Here is a 19,989-nt window from a genome sequence, read left to right as displayed (position 1 = left end):
GGGAGAACGCGCAGACTCCACACAGACAATTCAGGAATTGAACCCGGGGTCCCTGGCGCTGTGAGGCAGCAGTGCTGACCCCTGTGCCACCGTGTCCAGCAGACAGAGGGTTAATTTTGGGGCACTCCACAAACTGGAACTTCTCATTACTCATCACATCGTCAAAATTTTCCATAGAAAGGAAGCAGCCAGCCCAGAGGGGGAGGAGGAGCTTGTGGAAGACATAAAAGGAGGGCTTGAGGACTGGTTGTACAGAACGACACAGAGATACAACGGCAAACTACTGAGAACTTCCTAATCACTGTACAGATACGAGATATGAGGACTGAGGGTGGAGTTGTGACCATTCCAATGGTTGAGAATGAACCTCGCAGGTAATATCACCGTCTCACTTAACCTTTAAACCTGAACTCAGTGATCTCACTCTCTATCTCTCTATCTATCGCTCACTGTCGCTCTCACTCTCTCTCTCTCTGTCACACTCACTCTCAATCTTTCTCTCTGTCTCTCTCTCACTCTCCCTCTCTCTCTATATATCTCTTTCCTGCTCTCTATCTCTCTGTCGCTCGCACTCTCTATCTCTCTCTCTCACTCTCTCTCTCTTTCTGTCACTCTCTCTCGATATCTCTCTCTCTCTCCCTCTCTCTATATCTCTCTTTGCTCTCTCTCTATCAATCGCTCTCTCTATCTCTCCCACTATATCTCTGTCTCTCTATCTTACTCATTCTCTCTCTTATATTCTCTTGCTCTCTCTCTTTCCCTCTCTCTCTGTCTCTCGATCTCTCACACACCCTCTCTCTCTGTCTTTCTAGCTCTCTCCCTCTCTCTCTCTCCTTCTTCCTTTCTCTATATCTTTATCCCTCTCCCCCTTTGTCTCTCTATTTCTTTCTCTCTCTCCCCCTCAGTCTCTCTCTCTCTCTCTCCCTCAGTCTCTATCTCTCTCCCCCTCAGTCTTTCTCTCTCTCCCTCAGTCTCTCTATCTCTCTATCTCTCTCTCTCTCTCTTCCTCTCTCAAGGTCACTTCCCTTCTTTCCTACAAACTGACCATGATCATTGCTCTCTCCGCAGAACCTTCAGTGTCAAACGCAAAAGGGATTCGCATCTCACTTCCCCGACTGCCGGCCCCCAGACCAAGGTAAGCGTTTCTCCTTCCTGGATACACCTCGGGCTGAGATTGAGAAGAGGGAGCAATGTGGTTTTGGGGCAAAGTCAACATCTGATCATAGAACCCCAAAGTGCTGAAGCAGCCCATTCGGCCAATCGAGTCTGTACCGGCTCACTCTGATAGAGCATCTTATGCAGACCCTATCCCCATTACCGCACGTAATTACACCACTGATCCCCCCAACTCACACAACCTGGCACACTAAGGGACAATTTAGCATGGCCAATCCACCTAACCCGCACATCTTTGTACACTAAGGGGCAATTTAGCATGGCCAATCCACCTAACCCGGACACTGAGGGAGGAATCCAGAGTTTCTGGAGGAAACACACGCAGGCACGGGGAGAATGTGCAAACTCCACGCAGTCAGTGACCCGAGGCCGGAATGGAACCCGGTTCCATGCTGCTGTGAGGCAGCAGTGCTAACCACTGTGCCACCGTGCCACCCACATATCCTTTAGGGAAGGAAATCTGCCATCCTTACCCTGGTCTAGCCTACACGTGACTCCAAGGCCATTGTGACTCTTTCACAATGAGACAAAAGAGATTGGGGATCTTTGTCCTTCCGCAGCCTGGCTGGAATCTGACTCCGATCTCTCCTTTCCACAGAGCTCCGAGATCTTCAACCCCAACCCAACCGAGGTGGACAGCAGCTGTTGCCAGGCCGAGCGAGGGAGCTACCAGCTCAAAATCTCCAGCACCTCCTCGGCCATCAGTGCTGCGGGCAGTGCCAGCCTCTCGCTGGAGCGCGCCATCATGCTGGTCTTGGCAGTGGAGAAATTCAAGAGCAAACTGAGGCGACCCTCCAGCGACGGCTGGCAGCGTGATGGCGCCCCTTTCGCCGACACTGACTTGCTGGGGAACTTCGATGCCCTCCTGGAAGGTAAGAAGTCTCTCCCGTTTCTCTCTTCCTTAACACCCATGGACAACTCACAGGGATTGGGGATGAGGGGAGTTGCGCGGGGGAGGTGGGTAAGTCACTATCGTGTCCGCTTCCACTGCCACCCCCCGCAGCGAGTTCCAGGCACCCACCACCCTCTGTGTCAATAACGTGCCTCGTACATCTCCTTTAAACCTTGCCCCTCGCACCTTAAACCTGTGCCCCCCAGTAATTGACTCTTCCACCCTGGGAAAAGCTTCTGACTATCCACTCTGTCCATGCCCCTCATCATCTTGTAGACTTCGATCAGGTCACCCCCTCAACCTCTGTCGTTCCAGGAAGAACAAACCAAGTTTCTCCAATCTCTCCTCATAGCTAATGCCCTCCACACCAAGCAACATCCTGGTAAATCTTTTCTGTACCCTCTCCGAAGCCTCCGCATCCTTCTGGTAGTGTGGTGACCAGAATTGAACACTATATTCCAAGTATGTCCTAACTAAGGTTCTATAAAGCTGCAACATGATTTGCCAATTTTTAAACTCAATGCCCCAGCCGATGAAGGCAAGCATGCCGTATGCCCTCTTGACTACCTTCTCCACCTGCGTTGCCACCTTCAGTGACCTGTGTACCTGTACACCCAGATCCCTCTGCCTACCAATACTCTTCAGGGATCTGCCATTTACTGTATATTTCCTATCTGTGTTAGACCTTCCAAAATGCATTACCTCACATTTGTCCGGATTATTCAATTCTCTTCCTTTATGGACAGTGGGTAAACAGTCTGGATTTTTTGCCCACAGAAGCTTTCACCTGCACCAGTTACGATGATGTGGAAATGGCCGCCTGTTCTTACCGCCTCATGTCGAGCGAACGCCAACAGATGAAAGACGATCGCGACCAATCCCTGATCCTCTCGGAGAACCTCCAACTCCTGGCCATGTCTTTGCAACAACCGAAGGATGCAGGTGGGTACAGCCAAGCCTAATGGACGGATGTCAGGATATAGAGCAGGACTGGTTGTCCTTGGCACAGCTGAGGCCGATTCTAATGTTCCCGTCACTGGTTTGGTTACCTTGAACCATCTGGTCTGCACGGAGCGGGCACGATGCCACTGGGGTTAGCACTGCTGCCTCACAGCGCCAGGGACCCGGGTTCAATTCCCAGCTCGGGTCACTGTCTGTGTGGTGTTTGCAGGTTCTTCCTGTGTCAGCGTGGGGTTCCTCTGGGTGTTCCAGTGTCCTCACTCAGCACAAAGATATGCGGGTTAGGTGGATTGGCCATGGTAAATTGCCCCTTAGTGTCTAAAGATGTGTGGGTTAGGTGGATTGGCCATGTTAAATTGCCCCTTAGTGTCCAACGATGTGCAGGTTAGGTGGATTGGCCATTCTAAATTGCCCCGTAGTGTCCAAAGATGTACGGGTTAGGTGGATTGGCCATGCTAAATTGCCCCTTAGCGTCCAAAGATGTACGGGTTAGGTGGATTGGCCATGCTAAATTGCCCCTTAGTGTCCAAAGATGTGCAGGTTAGGTGGATTGGCCATGCTAAATTGCCCCTTAGTGTCCAAAGATGTACGGGTTAGGGGGATTGGCCATGCTTAATTGCCCCTTAGTGTCCAAAGATGTACGGGTTAGGGGGATTGGCCATGCTAAATTGCCCCTTAGTGTCCAAAGATGTGCGGGTTAGGTGGATTGGCCATGCTAAAATGCTCCTTAGAGTCAGGGGGTTACAGGGGATAGGGCGGGGTTGTTGTCGGTGCAGGCTCGATGGGCCAAACGGTCAGTTTCTGCAGGGATTCTATGATCCGTTAGCTGGAAAGCACTGGCCCAGTTGAAATCCAGGTAGCCACATTGCGACTCTTCACCTTGCTGCCTATGGCTGTTGTCTGCTGTTCTAACATGATGCTGCTTTGATTTACAGTTCAGTTGGATGTGAGGTACTACAAGACAACTCCAAGCAATGAGGACAATCTACCCGTCGTGTTGTCAATCAGCAGCCAGAATCTCTTCCTCTCTTGTGTGGGGCCAGAAGACAGACCCAGGCTGCATTTGGAGGTGAGAGTTCACGCAGTTAACTCTGGGGTTGATGTGCTGTCAATCAGGGACCCAGGTTGCCGTAACAACTTGAATAAACGCTTGGTACAATCGGGATAATGAAGGTTTCAGTGTTTGTTCCATCACGTGGTTGGGACAGGAATTTCCCCCACTGCCGTCGTTGTGTCTTCGAAGGATTTTCAGGTTGATAATCAACTTGTTTGTCCGTGTTATGTTCTTGGCCATCAAAGTCCTGTAGTGGGACTCGAACACAGAGCATCTGGTCAAGAGGCAACGACCTTGCCCACCGTCCCAAGTGCTTCCGATGGCCTATCACTGCTAGTTGGAGGATCGGCTACTGTTCATATCATTCAGCCAACTTGGGGTGGCACGGTGGCACAGTGGTCAGCACTGCTGCCTCACAGTGCCAGGAACCTGGGTTCGATTCCCATCCTGGGTCACTGTCTGTGTGGAGTTTGCACATTCTCCTTGTGTCTGCGTGTGTTTCCTCTGGGTGCTCCGGTTTCCTCCCACACTCCAATGATGCGCAGGTTAGGTGGATTGGCCATGCTAAATTGCCCCTTAGTGTGAGGGAGATTAGCAGGGTAAATGTATGGGATTGTGGGGATAGGGCCTGGGTAGGATTGTGGTCGGTGCAGACTCGATGGGCCAAACGGCCTCCTTCTGCACTGTAGGATTCTATTGTTCACTGGTGTCCTTTAGGATAAAACTCTGCCATCCTTACGCTGGTCTGGCCTACATGTGATTCCAGAGCCACAGCAATGTCATTGACTCTCAACAGCCCTCGGGCAACTGGGGCTGGGTCATAAATGCTGGTGACTCCCATGTCCCATGTTGGCGGCACGGCAGCACAGTGGTTAGCACTGCTGCCTCACAGCGCCAGGGATCCGGATTTGAATCCCGGCCTGGGTCACTGTCTGTGTGGAGTTTGCACGTTCTCCCCATGTCTGCGTGGGTTTCCTCCGGGTGCTCCGGTTTCCTCCCACAGTGCGAACGACATGCTGGTTAGGGTGCTAAATTCCCCCTCAGTGTAACCCGGACAGGAGTGTGGCGGTGACGAGGAGATTTACACAGTAACTTCATTGCAGCGTTAATGTAAGCCTTGCTTGCGACAGGAATAAATAAACTTGAAACTAAAAACATGTTCTTTGCTCTCATTCGCAGAAGTGGGATAGAAAGTTGCAGAACATCAGCAGCACCACCGATTTGCTGCGTTTTGTGTTCTTTCAGAAAGTCTCCAGCTCCGGCGGCCATTTTGAGCTGGAATCGGCCATGTTCCGCGGCTGGTACCTCAGCACCTCCAGGAAGAACAGGCAGCCCGTCGAACTGGATGTGAAGGAGAACCACAAAAGGATCACCATCTTCACCTCGGACTGAGACGCCGTCAATCCCGGGGCCATTCACAACCCAAATCACAAATAGTTGGTTTAGAGAGAGTGTGTGTATGTACTGAGTACAGTATTCTAATCCCATTCGAATCAAATGGGGGCAAATCGAATTGTCATGTGATCAAAGGCCAACTGAAAATAATTGATGGAACAAAACAAAATCAGTGGCAATATTTGCGACTGTTTAATTTTGACGTTATTTTATTTGAGTGTAACTTGTGTTCTGAGAAATGATTATTTAATATTTGAAGTATTTATTGTTATTTATCTCCCTCATTAATTTATTGCCGTATTGGAGGATACAATCTATCCTTTTTTTCATTAAATTAAGCTCTTTATCAAACACCTTGGCTCCAACTTGATTTTCTTCACATAAAAGGGACAGTCGTGACGTGGATACGAAATTGGCTGAATTGCAGGACCCAAAGAGGAACTGTCAAATGATAGTTTTCGGGCTGGGGGAAGGTTTATTTTATTTTGTTTATTAGTTCCCGAGCCGGGAATCGAACCCAGGTCCCTGGCGCTGTGAGGCAGCAGTGTGAATCTGTAACAGGCACAGGATTGAACCAATTAACACTTTCTCTCCACTTGCACAACGATTCTGAGTGGCAGTGGCTACATTTTTATTAAGCAGCACGGTGACACAGTGGTTAGCGCTGCTGCCTCTCAGCGCCAGGGACCCGGATTGAATTCCAGCCTTGTGGCACCTCTATAAGGTCACCCCCCCATCTTCCTACACTCCAGGAACAAAAAATCCCAGCCTATTCCACCTCTCCCTACAATTCAAAGATTTCAGTCCCGGGAACATCCTTGTAAATCTTTTTTGCACCCTTTCCAGTTTAATAATATCCTTCCTGTAGCAGGGTGACCAGAATTGTCCGCAGTACTCCAAATGTGCTCTTGACAATGTCTTGTAGAGTTATAGAGTCAGAGAGGTTCACAGTTTGAAACAGGCCCTTTGGCCCAACTTGTCCATGTCACCCAGTTTTTTACCACTAAGCTCGTCCCAATTGCCCGCGTCTGGCCCATATTCCTCTAGACCCATCTTACCCATGTAACTGTCTAAATGTTTTATAAAAGACAAAATTGTCCCCGCCTCTACTACTACCTCTGGCAGCTTGTTCCAGACACTCACCACCCTCTGTGTGTGAAAAAATTGCCCCTCTGGACCCTTTTGTATCTCTCCCCTCTCACCTTAAACCTGTGCCCTCTAGTTTTAGACTCCCCTACCTTTGGGAAATGATATTGTCTATCTAGCTGATCAATGCCCCTCATTATTTTATAGACCTCTATAAGATCACACCTCAGCCTCCTACGCTCCAGGGAAAAGAGTCCCAGTCTATCCAGCCTCTCCTTATAACTCAAACCATCAAGTCCCATTATCATCCGAGTAAATCTTGCTGTAACATAACATCCCAACTCCTGTACCCAATGCTCTGACCCATGAAGGTAAGTGCACCAAATGCCTTCTTCACCACCCTGTCGACCTGTGATGTAACTTTCAAGGAACTATGTACTTGCACCCCTCGGACCCTCTGTTCAACAACACTCCCCAGGGTCCCACCATTAACTGTGTCCTACTCTGGTTTATTTTACCAAAATGCAACAGCTCACAGCTGTCACAGACTATTAGCTATGCACCATGCAGTGGAAATCCCCCTGAATAATTGCTCACTAATGCACTTCCCGCTCACTCTCTCTCTTGCAGGACAAAGTAGCAGAACCAGAGGAAGTGAGGGACAGACATTGTAGGGCATTGGGGAGAGTTACAGAACAAAGAGATCTCGGGGTCCAGGTTCATAGCTCCTTGAAAGTGGAGTCACAGGTGGACAGAGTGGTGAAGAAGGCATTCAGCATGCTTGGTTTCATTGGTCAGAACATTGAATAAAAACTAGAGGTCATAGGTTGAAGGTGAGAAGGGAGAGATACAAAAGGGGCAATTTTTTCACACAGAGGGTGGTGAGTGTCTGGAACAAGCTGCCAGAGGCAGTAGTAGAGGCGGGTACAATTTTGTCTTTTAAAAAGAATTCAGACAGTTACATGGGTAAGATGGGTATAGAGGGATATGGGCCAAACGCGGGCAATTGGGACTAGCTTAGTGGTTAAAAAAGGGGCGGCATGGACAAGTTGGGCCGAAGGGCCTGTTTCCATGCTGTAAACCTCTCTGACTCTGCGACTCTATGGCTGCACATCCTATCGAGGAGACAGGTGTTACCATCACTGAATTGGTCATGGCAAAACAGCAGTGAACCATTGAAGATGATGCTATTTTCCCCACATCTTGTTCCTTCATCCCACAAGCTTTGTTTTAAATTCTTCCATGGGATGCAGGAGCCACAGGCTGGGCCCAGCATTGATTGTCCATCCCTAATTGCCCCTTGAGAAGGTGGTGGTGAGCTGCCTTCTTGCATTGCCGCAGTCTCTGAGGTGTAGTTACACCCACAGTGCTCTTAGGGAAGGAGTTCCAGGACTTTGACCCAACGACAGTGAAGGAACAGCCGATATATTTCCAAGTCAGGATGGTGAGTGGCTCGGAGGGGAACTTGCAGGTGGTGGTGTTCCCCATGTGTCTGCTGCCCTTGTCCTTCTAGATGGAAGTGGTCGTGGGTTTGGAAGGTGCTGTCTAAGGATGAGTTGCTGCAGTGCATCTTGTAGATGGTCCACACTGCTGCTACTGAGCGTCGGTGGTGGAGGGAGTGAGTGTTTGTGGATGGGGTGCCAATCAAGCAGGCTGCTTTGTCCTGGATGGTGTCGAGCTTCTTGAGTGTTGTTGGAGCCGCACCCATCCAGGCAAGTGGGGAGTATTCCATCACACTCCTGACTTGTGCCTTGATGGTGGACAGACTTTAGGGGAGTCAGGAGGTGAGTTACTCTCCGCAGGATTCCTGGTCTCTGACCTGCTCTGGTAGCCACTGTGTTTATATGGCTGGGTCCAGTTCAGTAATAAGGAAGGCCGAGTGGTATTATCCCTGGACTATTAACCCAGAGAATCAGCTAATGTTCTGGGGACCTGGGTTCGAATCCCGCCACGGCAGATGTTGGAATTTGAATTCAATATAAAAAATATCTGGAACTAAGAATCTACTGATGACCATGAAACCATTGTCGATTGTCGGAAAAACCCATCTGGTTCCCTTTAGGGAAGGAAATCTGCCGTCCTTACCCGGTCTGGCCTACATGTGACTCCAGAGCAACAGCAATGTGGTTAACTCTCAACTGCCCTTTGATATGGCCTTGCCAGCCACTCAGTTAGAGATGGGAAAAAAATCTCTATGAATTGGGGTGGCACAGGGGTTAGCACTGCTGCCTCTCAGCGCCAGGGACCCGGGTTCAATTCCTGGCCTTGGGTCACTGGCTGTGTGGAGTCTGCACGTTCTCCCCGTGTCTGCGCGGGTTTCCTTTGGGTGCTCCAGTTCCCCCCCACACTCCAAAAGATGTGCGGGTTGGGTTGATTGGCTGTGCTAAATTGACCCTGGGGGTCAAGGGGGAGGATTAGTAGAGTAAATATGTGGGGTCACGGGAATAGGGGCTGGGTGCGATTGTGGTCGTTGCTGACTCGATGGGCCAAGTGGCTTCCTTCTGCACTGTAGCATTCCATAATTCATGTGGATGAGTTATCATTCCTCTTCTGACTGTTAGCTCTGTCAGTGTCTGAATTCTGTCCAAAATAAGAGGAATCTAAAATAATCGCTGTGGCGAACAGCCAAAAGGTACGAATGGCCCTACAACAATAATCTCTCCCTCAATGTCAACAAAACGATGGAGATTGTCATCGACTTCAGGAAGCGTAAAGGAGAACATGTCCCTGTCTACATCAACGCGGATGAAGTAGAAATGGCCAAAAGCTTCAAGTGTTTAGGTGTCCAGATCACCAACAACCTGTCCTGGTCCCCCCACGCCGCTGCTATATTTAAGAAAGCCCACCAACGCCTCCACTTTCTCAGAAGAGTAAGGAAACACGTCAGCTACGACTCTCACCAACTTTTACAGATGCACCATAGATGCACCATTCTTTCTGGTTGTATCACAGCTTGGTATGGCTCCTGCTCTGCCCAAGACCACAAGAAACTACAAAGGGTCGTAAATGTAGCCCAGTCCATCACACAAATCAGCCTCCCATCCATTGACTCTGTCTACATTTCCCGCTGCCTCAGGAAAAGCAGCCAGCATAATCAAGGACCCCACGCACCCTGGACATGCTCTCTTCCACCTTCTTCCGTCAGGAAAAAGATACAAATGTCTGAGGTCAGGTACCAACCGACTCAAGAACAGCTTCTTCCCTGCTGCCGTCAGACTTTTGAATGGACCGACCTTATTTTAAGCTGATCTTTCTCGACACCCTAGCTGTGACTAACGCTACATTCTGCACTCTCTCATTTCATTCTCCACGATGTACTCTATGAACGGTATGCTTTGTCTATATAGTGCGCAAGAAACAATGCTTTTCACTGTATCCCAGTACATGTAACAATAATAAATCAAACAATACTTTTCACTGTATCCCAATACATGTGACAATAATAAATCAAACAATACTTTTCACTGTATCCCAGTACATGTAACAATAATAAATCAAACAATACTTTTCACTGTATCCAAATACATGTGACAATAATAAATCAAACAATACTTTTCACTGTATCCCAATACATGTGACAATAATAAATCAAACAATACTTTTCACTGTATCCAAATACATGTGACAATAATAAATCAAACAATACTTTTCACTGTATCCCAGTACATGTGACAATAATAAATCAAACAATACTTTTCACTGTATCCCAATACATGTGACAATAATAAATCAAACAATACTTTTCACTGTATCCCAGTACATGTGACAATAATAAATCAAACAATACTTTTCACTGTATCCCAATACATGTGACAATAATAAATCAAACAATACTTTTCACTGTATCCCAGTACATGTGACAATAATAAATCAAACAATACTTTTCACTGTATCCCAGTACATGTGACAATAATAAATCAAACAATACTTTTCACTGTATCCCAGTACATGTAACAATAATAAATCAAACAATACTTTTCACTGTATCCAAATACATGTGACAATAATAAATCAAACAATACTTTTCACTGTATCCCAGTACATGTGACAATAATAAATCAAACAATACTTTTCACTGTATCCCAGTACATGTAACAATAATAAATCAAACAATACTTTTCACTGTATCCAAATACATGTGACAATAATAAATCAAACAATACTTTTCACTGTATCCCAGTACATGTGACAATAATAAATCAAACAATACTTTTCACTGTATCCCAATACATGTGACAATAATAAATCAAACAATACTTTTCACTGTATCCCAATACATGTGACAATAATAAATCAAACAATACTTTTCACTGTATCCCAGTACATGTGACAATAATAAATCAAACAATACTTTTCACTGTGTCCCAGTACATGTGAGAATAATAAATCAAACAATACTTTTCACTGTGTCCCAGTACATGTGACAATAATAAATCAAACAATACTTTTCACTGTATCCCAGTACATGTGAGAATAATAAATCAAACAATACTTTTCACTGTATCCCAATACATGTGACAATAATAAATCAAACAATACTTTTCACTGTGTCCCAGTACATGTGAGAATAATAAATCAAACAATACTTTTCACTGTATCCCAGTACATGTGACAATAATAAATCAAACAATACTTTTCACTGTGTCCCAGTACATGTCATAGAATCATAGAAACATAGAAACCCTACAGTGCAGAAGGAGGCCATTCGGCCCATCGAGTCTGCACCGACCACAATCCCACCCAGGCCCTACCCCCACATATTTACCCACTAATCTACACATCCCAGGATTCTAAGGGGCAATTTTTAACCTGGCCAATCAACCTAACCTGCACATCTTTGGATGTGACAATAATAAATCAAACAATACTTTTCACTGTATCCCAGTACATGTGACAATAATAAATCAAACAATACTTTTCACTGTACCCCAGTACATGTGACAATAATAAATCAAACAATACTTTTCACTGTATCCCAGTACATGTGACAATAATAAATCAAATCAAAAATGTGTGACCTCACCAAAGTTCTACACAACTCTCATTCCCTTCTGATTTTGTTTTGTGCTTTGCAAGTTTCAGTGACGGAATCCTGTGACTGTTTAGCAGAGTTCTTGTCCGCCTTCCTAATTCTGGTTGCTGTCGGCTAGTCAACAGCTTCATGGTACTTGGTCGCCTCCTAGTGGCAACTTGGATTTCCCTTTTGAGGAGGGAGTTCTGTGCCTGAACATTTAGACTTAGAAACGTAGAAACATAGAAAACTACAGCACAAAACAGGCCCTTCGGCCCCACAAGTTGTGTCGAACATATCCCTACCTTTTAGGCCTACCTATAACCCTCCATCCTATTAAGTCCCATGTACTCATCCAGGAGTCTCTTAAAAGACCCTATTGAGTCTGCCTCCACCATCACTGACGGCAGCCGATTCCACTCGCCCGCCACCCTCTGTGTGAAAAACTTCCCCTAACATTTCCCCTGTACCTACACCCCAGCACCTTAAACCTGTGTCCTCTCGTAGCAGCCATTTCCACCCTGGGAAAAAGCCTCTGAGAGTCCACCCGATCTATGCCTCTCAACATCTTATATACCTCTATTAGGTCTCCTCTCACCCTACGTCTCTCCAAGGAGAAAAGACCGAGCTCCCTCAGCCTATCCTCATAAGGCATGCCACTCAATCCAGGCAATATCCTTGTAAATCTCCTCTGCACCCTTTCAATCTTTTCCACATCCTTCCTGTAATGAGGCGACCAGAACTGAGCACTGTACTCCAAGTGGGGTCTGACGAGGGTCTTATAAAGCTGCATCATTATCCCCGGACTCCTAAACTCAATCCCTCGATTGATAAAGGCCAGCACACCATATGCCTTCTTAACCACCTCCTCCACCTGCGGGGCCGATTTTAGAGTCCTATGGACCCGGACTCCAAGGTCCTTCTGATCCTCTACAGTATTAAGAGTCTTTCCCTTTATATTGTACTTCTCTCATCGAGTCATATAGTCATAGAGATTTACAGCATGGAAACAGGCCCTTTGGCCCAACCTGTCCATGCCGCCTTTTTTTAACCAAGAAGCTAGACCCAATTGCCCGCATTTGGCCCATATCCCTCTATACCCATCGTACCCATGTAACTGTCTAAATGCTTTTTAAAAGACAAAATTGTACCCGCCTCTACTACTGCCTCTGGCAGCTTGTTCCAGACACTCAGCACCCTCTCTGTGAAACAATTGCCCCCCTGGACCCTTTTGCATCTCTCCCCTCTCACCTTAAACCTATGCCCTCTGGTTTTAGACTCCCCTACCTTTGGGAAAAGATATTGACGATTTAGTGATCTGTGCCCCTCATTATTTTATAGATCTTTATAAGATCACCCCTAAGCCTCCTACGCTCCAGAGAAAAAAGTCCCAGTCTATCTAGCCTCTCCTTATAACTCAATCCATCAAGTTCTGGTAGCATCCTAGTAAGTCTTTTCTGCATTCTTTCTAGTTTAATAATATCCTTTCTATAATAAGGTGACCAGAACTGTACACAGTATTCCAAGTGTGGCCTTACAAATGTCTTGTACAACTTCAACAAGACGTCCCAACTCCTGTATTCAATGTTCTGTAAGAAGTTTAACAACACCAGGTTAAAGTCCAACAGGTTTATTTGGTAGCAAAAGCCACACAAGCTTTCGAGGCTCTAAGCCCCTTCTTCAGGTGAGTGGGAATTCTGTTCACAAACAGAACTTATAAAGACACAGACTCAATTTACATGAATAATGGTTGGAATGCGAATACTTACAACTAATCCAGTCTTTAAGAAACAAAACAATGGGAGTGGAGAGAGCATCAAGACAGGCTAAAAAGATGTGTATTGTCTCCAGACAAGACAGCCAGTGAAACTCTGCAGGTCCACGCAACTGTGGGGTTACAGATAGTGTGACATGAACCCAATATCCCGGTTGAGGCCGTCCTTGTGTGTGCGGAACTTGGCTATCAGTTTCTGCTCAGCGACTCTGCACTGTCGTGTGTCGCGAAGGCCGCCTTGGAGAACGCTTACCCGAATATCAGAGGCCGAATGCCCGTGACCGCTGAAGTGTTCCCCAACAGGAAGAGAACAGTCTTGCCTGGTGATTGTCGAGCGGTGTTCATTCATCCGTTGTCGCAGCGTCTGCATAGTTTCCCCAATGTACCATGCCTCGGGACATCCTTTCTTGCAGCGTATCAGGTAGACAACGTTGGCCGAGTTGCAAGAGTATGTACCGTGTACCTGGTGGATGGTGTTCTCACGTGAGATGATGGCATCTGTGTCGATGATCCGGCACGTCTTGCAGAGGTTGCTGTGGCAGGGTTGTGTGGTGTCTTGGTCACTGTTCTCCTGAAGGCTGGGTAGTTTGCTGCGAACAATGGTCTGTTTGAGGTTGTGCGGTTGTTTGAAGGCAAGAAGTGGGGGTGTGGGGATGGCCTTGGCGAGATGTTCGTCAAGGCCATCCCCACACCCCCACTTCTTGCCTTCAAACAACCGCACAACCTCAAACAGACCATTGTCCGCAGCAAACTACCCAGCCTTCAGGAGAACAGTGACCAAGACACCACACAACCCTGCCACAGCAACCTCTGCAAGACGTGCCGGATCATCGACACAGATGCCATCATCTCACGTGAGAACACCATCCACCAGGTACACGGTACATACTCTTGCAACTCGGCCAACGTTGTCTACCTGATACGCTGCAAGAAAGGATGTCCCGAGGCATGGTACATTGGGGAAACTATGCAGATGCTGCGACAACGGATGAATGAACACCGCTCGACAATCACCAGGCAAGACTGTTCTCTTCCTGTTGGGGAACACTTCAGCGGTCACGGGCATTCGGCCTCTGATATTCGGGTAAGCGTTCTCCAAGGCGGCCTTCGCGACACACGACAGCGCAGAGTCGCTGAGCAGAAACTGATAGCCAAGTTCCGCACACACAAGGACGGCCTCAACCGGGATATTGGGTTCATGTCACACTATCTGTAACCCCACAGTTGCGTGGACCTGCAGAGTTTCACTGGCTGTCTTGTCTGGAGACAATACACATCTTTTTAGCCTGTCTTGATGCTCTCTCCACTCCCATTGTTTTGTTTCTCAAGACTGGATTAGTTGTAAGTATTCGCATTCCAACCATTATTCATGTAAATTGAGTCTGTGTCTTTATAAGTTCTGTTTGTGAACAGAATTCCCACTCACCTGAAGAAGGGGCTTAGAGCCTCGAAAGCTTGTGTGGCTTTTGCTACCAAATAAACCTGTTGGACTTTAACCTGGTGTTGTTAAACATCTTACTGTGTTTACCCCAGTCCAACGCCGGCATCTCCACTTCAATGTTCTGACCAATGAAACCAAGAATGCCGAATGCCTTCTTCACCACTCTGTCCACCTTGTGACTCCACTTTCAAGGAGCTATGAACCTGTACCCCTAGATCTCCTTGTTCTATAACTCTCCCCAACACCCTACCATTAACTGAGTAAGTCCTGCCATGGTTCGATCGACCAAAATGCATCACCTCGCATTTATCTAAATTAAACTGCATCTGCCATTCGTCAGCCCACTGGCCCAATTGATCAAGATCCCATTGCAACCCTCGGTAACCTTCTTCACTGTCCATCAAGCCACCAATCTTGATGTCATCTGCAAACTTACTAACCATGCCTCCTGTATTCTCATCCAAATCATTAATATAAATGACAAATAACAGTGGACCCAGCACTGATCCCTGAGGCACACCGCTGGTCACAGACCCCCAGTTTGAAAAACAACCCTCTACAACCACCCTCTGCCTTCTGTCATCTTCTCTACATCCAGTTAAAAATGTTTCTGGAGGGTAAAATGCTCTCTGAATGTTTAGAATATGCCCAGGCCCAAGGCACACTCTTTTGTATCCTGATTTGACACTGCCCTTCATGGGAAAGTGAATAGGTGTGAGATTGTCACAGCTGGGAGTCTGTCTATAGTGATAACTTAGAATTGGCACCCCAAGTTTAGCGCTTGTGCTTTTTTTAGTCATTCATGGGGCATGGGCATCACGGGCCTGCCAGCATTTATTGCCCATCCCTAGTTGCCCTTGTGAAAGTGGTGCAGACAACTGATTGGCTCGCTAGACCCTCCAAGGGAAACTAGGGATGGACAATCATAGAATCATAGAATCCCGACAGTGCAGAAGGAGACCATTTGGCCCATTGAGTCTGCGCTAACAACGTCCCACCCAGGCCCTATCCCTCCAACCCCACATATTTACCCCACTAATCCCTCTAACCTACACATCCCGGAACACTAAGGGTCAATTTAGCACGGCCAATGCACCTAACCCGCCCATCTTTGGATTGTGGGAGGAAACCAGAGCACCCGGAGGAAACCCACGCAGACACGGGGGAGAATGTGCAAACTCCACACAGACAGCGACCCAAGGCTGGAATCGAACCCGGGTCTCTGGAGCTGTGAGGCAGCAGTGCTAACCACTGTGCCACCGTACAGCCCAATAAATGCTCGCCAGCCAGCGATGCACATGAATGAATATTTAAAAGATTTCAGAGGGTGTGCTTTAAGAGTCAACCACATTGCTGTGGCTCTGGAGTCACATGTAGGCCAGACCGGGTAAGGATGGTAGATTTCCTTCCCGACAGGACAATGGTGAACCAAATGGGTTTTTTCTGACAATGGTTTCATGGTCATCAGTAGATTCTGAATTTCAGATATTTTAGTTCAATTGAATTCAAATTCCACCATCTGCCGTGGCAGGATTTGAACCCAGAACATGAGCTGGGTTTCTGGATTAATAGTCTAGGATAATACCATTTGGCATTTCCTCCCTTTGGCTTGTTACATTTTCAAAGAACTCTCGCAAATTAGTCAAAACCGCAATGACTTTGATAGATTGCGTTTTGACTTTCCAAATATCCTCTCACTAATTCCTTACTAATGGATCTAACTATTTCTCAACAACAGATGTTAAACCAACTGGTCTATAGCTTCCTACAATAATAAATCAAAGAACACTTTTCACTGTATCCCAGTACATGTGACAATAATAAATCAAACAATACTTTTCACTGTATCCCAGTACTTAGAAACATAGAAACATAGAAAACTACAGCACAAAACAGGCCCTTCGGCCCCACAAGTTGTGCCGAACATATCCCTACCTTTTAGACCTACCTATAACCCTCCATCCTATTAAGTCCCATGTACTCATCCAGTAGTCTCTTAAAAGACCCTATTGAGTTTGCCTCCACCACCACTGACGGCACCCGATTCCACTCATCCACCACCCTCTGTGTGAAAAACTTCCCCCTAACATTTCCCCTGTACCTGCACCCCATCACCTTAAACCTGTGTCCTCTCGTAGCAGCCATTTCCACCCTGGGAAAAAGCCTCTGAGAGTCCACCCGATCTATGCCTCTCAACATCTTATACACCTCTATTAGGTCTCCTCTCACCCTACGTCTCTCCAAGGAGAAAAGACCGAGCTCCCTCAGCCTATCCTCATAAGGCATGCCACTCAATCCAGGCAACATCCTTGTAAATCTCCTCTGCACCCTTTCAATCTTTTCCACATCCTTCCTGTAATGAGGCGACCAGAACTGAGCACTGTACTCCAAGTGGGGTCTGACGAGGGTCTTATAAAGCTGCATCATTATCCCCGGACTCCTAAACTCAATCCCTCGATTGATAATGGCCAGCACACCATACGCCTTCTTAACCACCTCCTCCACCTGCGGGGCCGATTTTAGAGTCCTATGGACTCCTATGGACCCCAAGGTCCTTCTGATCCTCTACAGTACTCAGAGTCTTTCCCTTTATATTGTACTTCTCTCATCGAGTCATAGAGTCATACAGATTTACAGCATGGAAACAGGCCCTTTGGCCCAACCTGTCCATGCCGCCCTTTTTTAACCAATAAGGTAGCCCCAATTGCCTGCGTTTGGCCCATATCCCTCTATACCCATCATACCCATGTAGCTGTTTAAATGCTTTTTAAAAGACAAAATTGTACCCGCCTCTACTACTGCCTCTGGCAGCTTGTTCCAGACACTCACCACCCTCTGTGTGAAAAAATTGCCCCTCTGGACCCTTTTGTATCTCTCCCCTCTCACCTTAAACCTATGCCCTCTAGTTTTAGACCCCCCCACCTTTGGGAAAAGATATTGACGATTTAGTGATCTGTGCCCCTCATTATTTTATAGATCTTTATAAGATCACCCCTAAGCCTCCTACGCTCCAGGGAAAACAGTCCCAGTCTATACAGCCTCTCCTTATAACTCAATCCATCAAGTTCTGGTAGCATCCTAGTAAGTCTTTTCTGCATTCTTTCTAGTTTAATAATATCCTTTCTATAATAAGGTGACCAGAACTGTACACAGTATTCCAAGTGTGGCCTTAGCAATGTCTTGTACAACTTCGACAAGACGTCCCAACTCCTGTATTCAATGTTCTGACCAATGAAACCAAGCATGCCGAATGCCTTCTTCACCACTTTGTCCACCTGTGACTCCACTTTCAAGGAGCTATGAACCTGTACCCCTAGATCTCTTTGTTCTGTAACTCTCCCCAACGCCCTACCATTAACTGAGTAAGTCCTGCCATGGTTCGATCGACCAAAATGCATCACCTTGCGTTTATTTAAATTAAACTCCTTCTGCCATTCGTCAGCCCACTGGCCCAATTGCTCAAAATCCCGTTGCAACTCCTAGATAACCTTCTTCACTGTCCACCAAGCCACCAATCTTGATGTCATCTGCAAACTTACTAACCATGCCTCCGATATTCTCATCCAAATCATTGATATAAATGACAAATAACAGTGGATCCAGCACTGATCCCTCAGGCACACCGCTGGTCACAGGCCTCCAGTTTGAAAAACAACTCTCTACAACCACCCTCTGGCTTCTGTCATCTTCTCTACATCCAGTTAAAAACGTTTCTGGAGGGTTAAATGCTCTCTGAACGTTTAGAATATGCCCAGGCCCAAGGCACACTCTTTTGTATCCTGATTTGACACTGCCCTTCATGGGAAAGTGAATAGGTGTGAGATTGTCACAGCTGGGAGACTATGTATAGTGATAACTTAGAATTGGCATCCCAAGTTTAGCGCTTGTGCTTTTTTTAGTCATTCATGGGACATGGGCATCACGGGCCTGCCAGCATTTATTGCCCATCCTTAGTTGCCCTTGAGAAAGTGGTGCAGACAACTGATTGGCTCACTGGACCCTCCAAGGGCAACAAGGATGGACAATCATAGAATCATAGATCATAGAATCCCGACAGTGCAGAAGGAGGCCATTCAGCCCATCGAGTCTGCACTAACAACGTCCCACCCAGGCCCTATCCCTCCAACCCCACATATTTACCCCACTAATCCCTCTAACCTACACATCCCGGAACACTAAGGGTCAATTTAGCATGGCCAATGCACCTAACCCGCCCATCTTCGGACTGTGGGAGGAAACCAGAGCACCCGGAGGAAACCCACGCAGACACGGGGGAGAATGTGCAAACTCCACACAGACAGCGACCCAAGGCTGGAATCGAACCCGGGTCTCTGGAGCTGTGAGGCAGCAGGGCTAACCACTGTGCCACCGTACAGCCCAATAAATGCTCGCCAGCCAGCGATGCCCATGAATGAATATTTAAAAAATTTCAGAGGGTGTGCTTTAAGAGTCAACCACATTGCTGTGGCTCTGGAGTCACATGTAGGCCAGACCGGGTAAGGATGGTAGATTTCCTTCCCTACAGGACAATGGTGAACCAAATGGTTTTTTCTGACAATGGTTTCATGGTCATCAGTAGATTCTGAATTTCAGATATTTTAGTTCAATTGAATTCAAATTCCACCATCTGCCGTGGCAGGATTTGAACCCAGAACATGAGCTGGGTTTCTGGATTAATAGTCTAGGATAATACCATTAGGCATTGCCTCCCTTTGGCTTGTTACATTTTCAAAGAACTCTAGCAAATTAGTCAAAACCGCAATGACTTTGATAGATTGTGTTTTGACTTTCCAAATATCCTCTCACGACTTCCTTACTAATGGATCTAACTATTTCTCAACAACAGATGTTAAACCAACTGGTCTATAGCTTCCTACAATCATAAATCAAACAATACTTTTCACTGTATCCCAGTACATGTGACAATAATAAATCAAACAATACTTTTCACTGTATCCCAGTACATGTGACAATAATAAATCAAACAAGACTTTTCACTGTATCCCAGTACATGTGACAATAATAAATCAAACAATACTTTTCACTGTGTCCCAGTACATGTGACAATAATAATTCAAACAATACTTTTCACTGTGTCCCAGTACATGTGACAATAATAAATCAAACAAGACTTTTCACTGTATCCCAATACATGTGACAATAATAAATCAAACAATACTTTTCACTGTATCCCAGTACA

General features: G+C 46.6%; 1 protein-coding gene across 1 annotated transcript; it reads left to right on the top strand.

Moving 5' to 3' along the window:
• The first annotated feature begins 242 nt into the window (after nucleotides 1-242).
• On the top strand, nucleotides 243-5,825 carry LOC144509771 (interleukin-1 beta-like). Its single transcript, XM_078238559.1, has 6 exons — nucleotides 243-374; nucleotides 1,069-1,135; nucleotides 1,775-2,048; nucleotides 2,846-3,010; nucleotides 3,964-4,097; nucleotides 5,262-5,825. The coding sequence occupies exons 1-6, from the start codon at nucleotides 319-321 to the stop codon at nucleotides 5,472-5,474; spliced, it is 909 nt and encodes a 302-aa protein (XP_078094685.1). The 5' UTR covers nucleotides 243-318; the 3' UTR covers nucleotides 5,475-5,825.
• Nucleotides 5,826-19,989: the final 14,164 nt, after the last annotated feature.

Source organism: Mustelus asterias, chromosome 22 (genome assembly GCF_964213995.1).
Source record: "Mustelus asterias chromosome 22, sMusAst1.hap1.1, whole genome shotgun sequence".
Lineage (NCBI taxonomy): Eukaryota > Metazoa > Chordata > Chondrichthyes > Carcharhiniformes > Triakidae > Mustelus > Mustelus asterias.
This window is presented reverse-complemented; position numbering and strand designations above follow the sequence as displayed.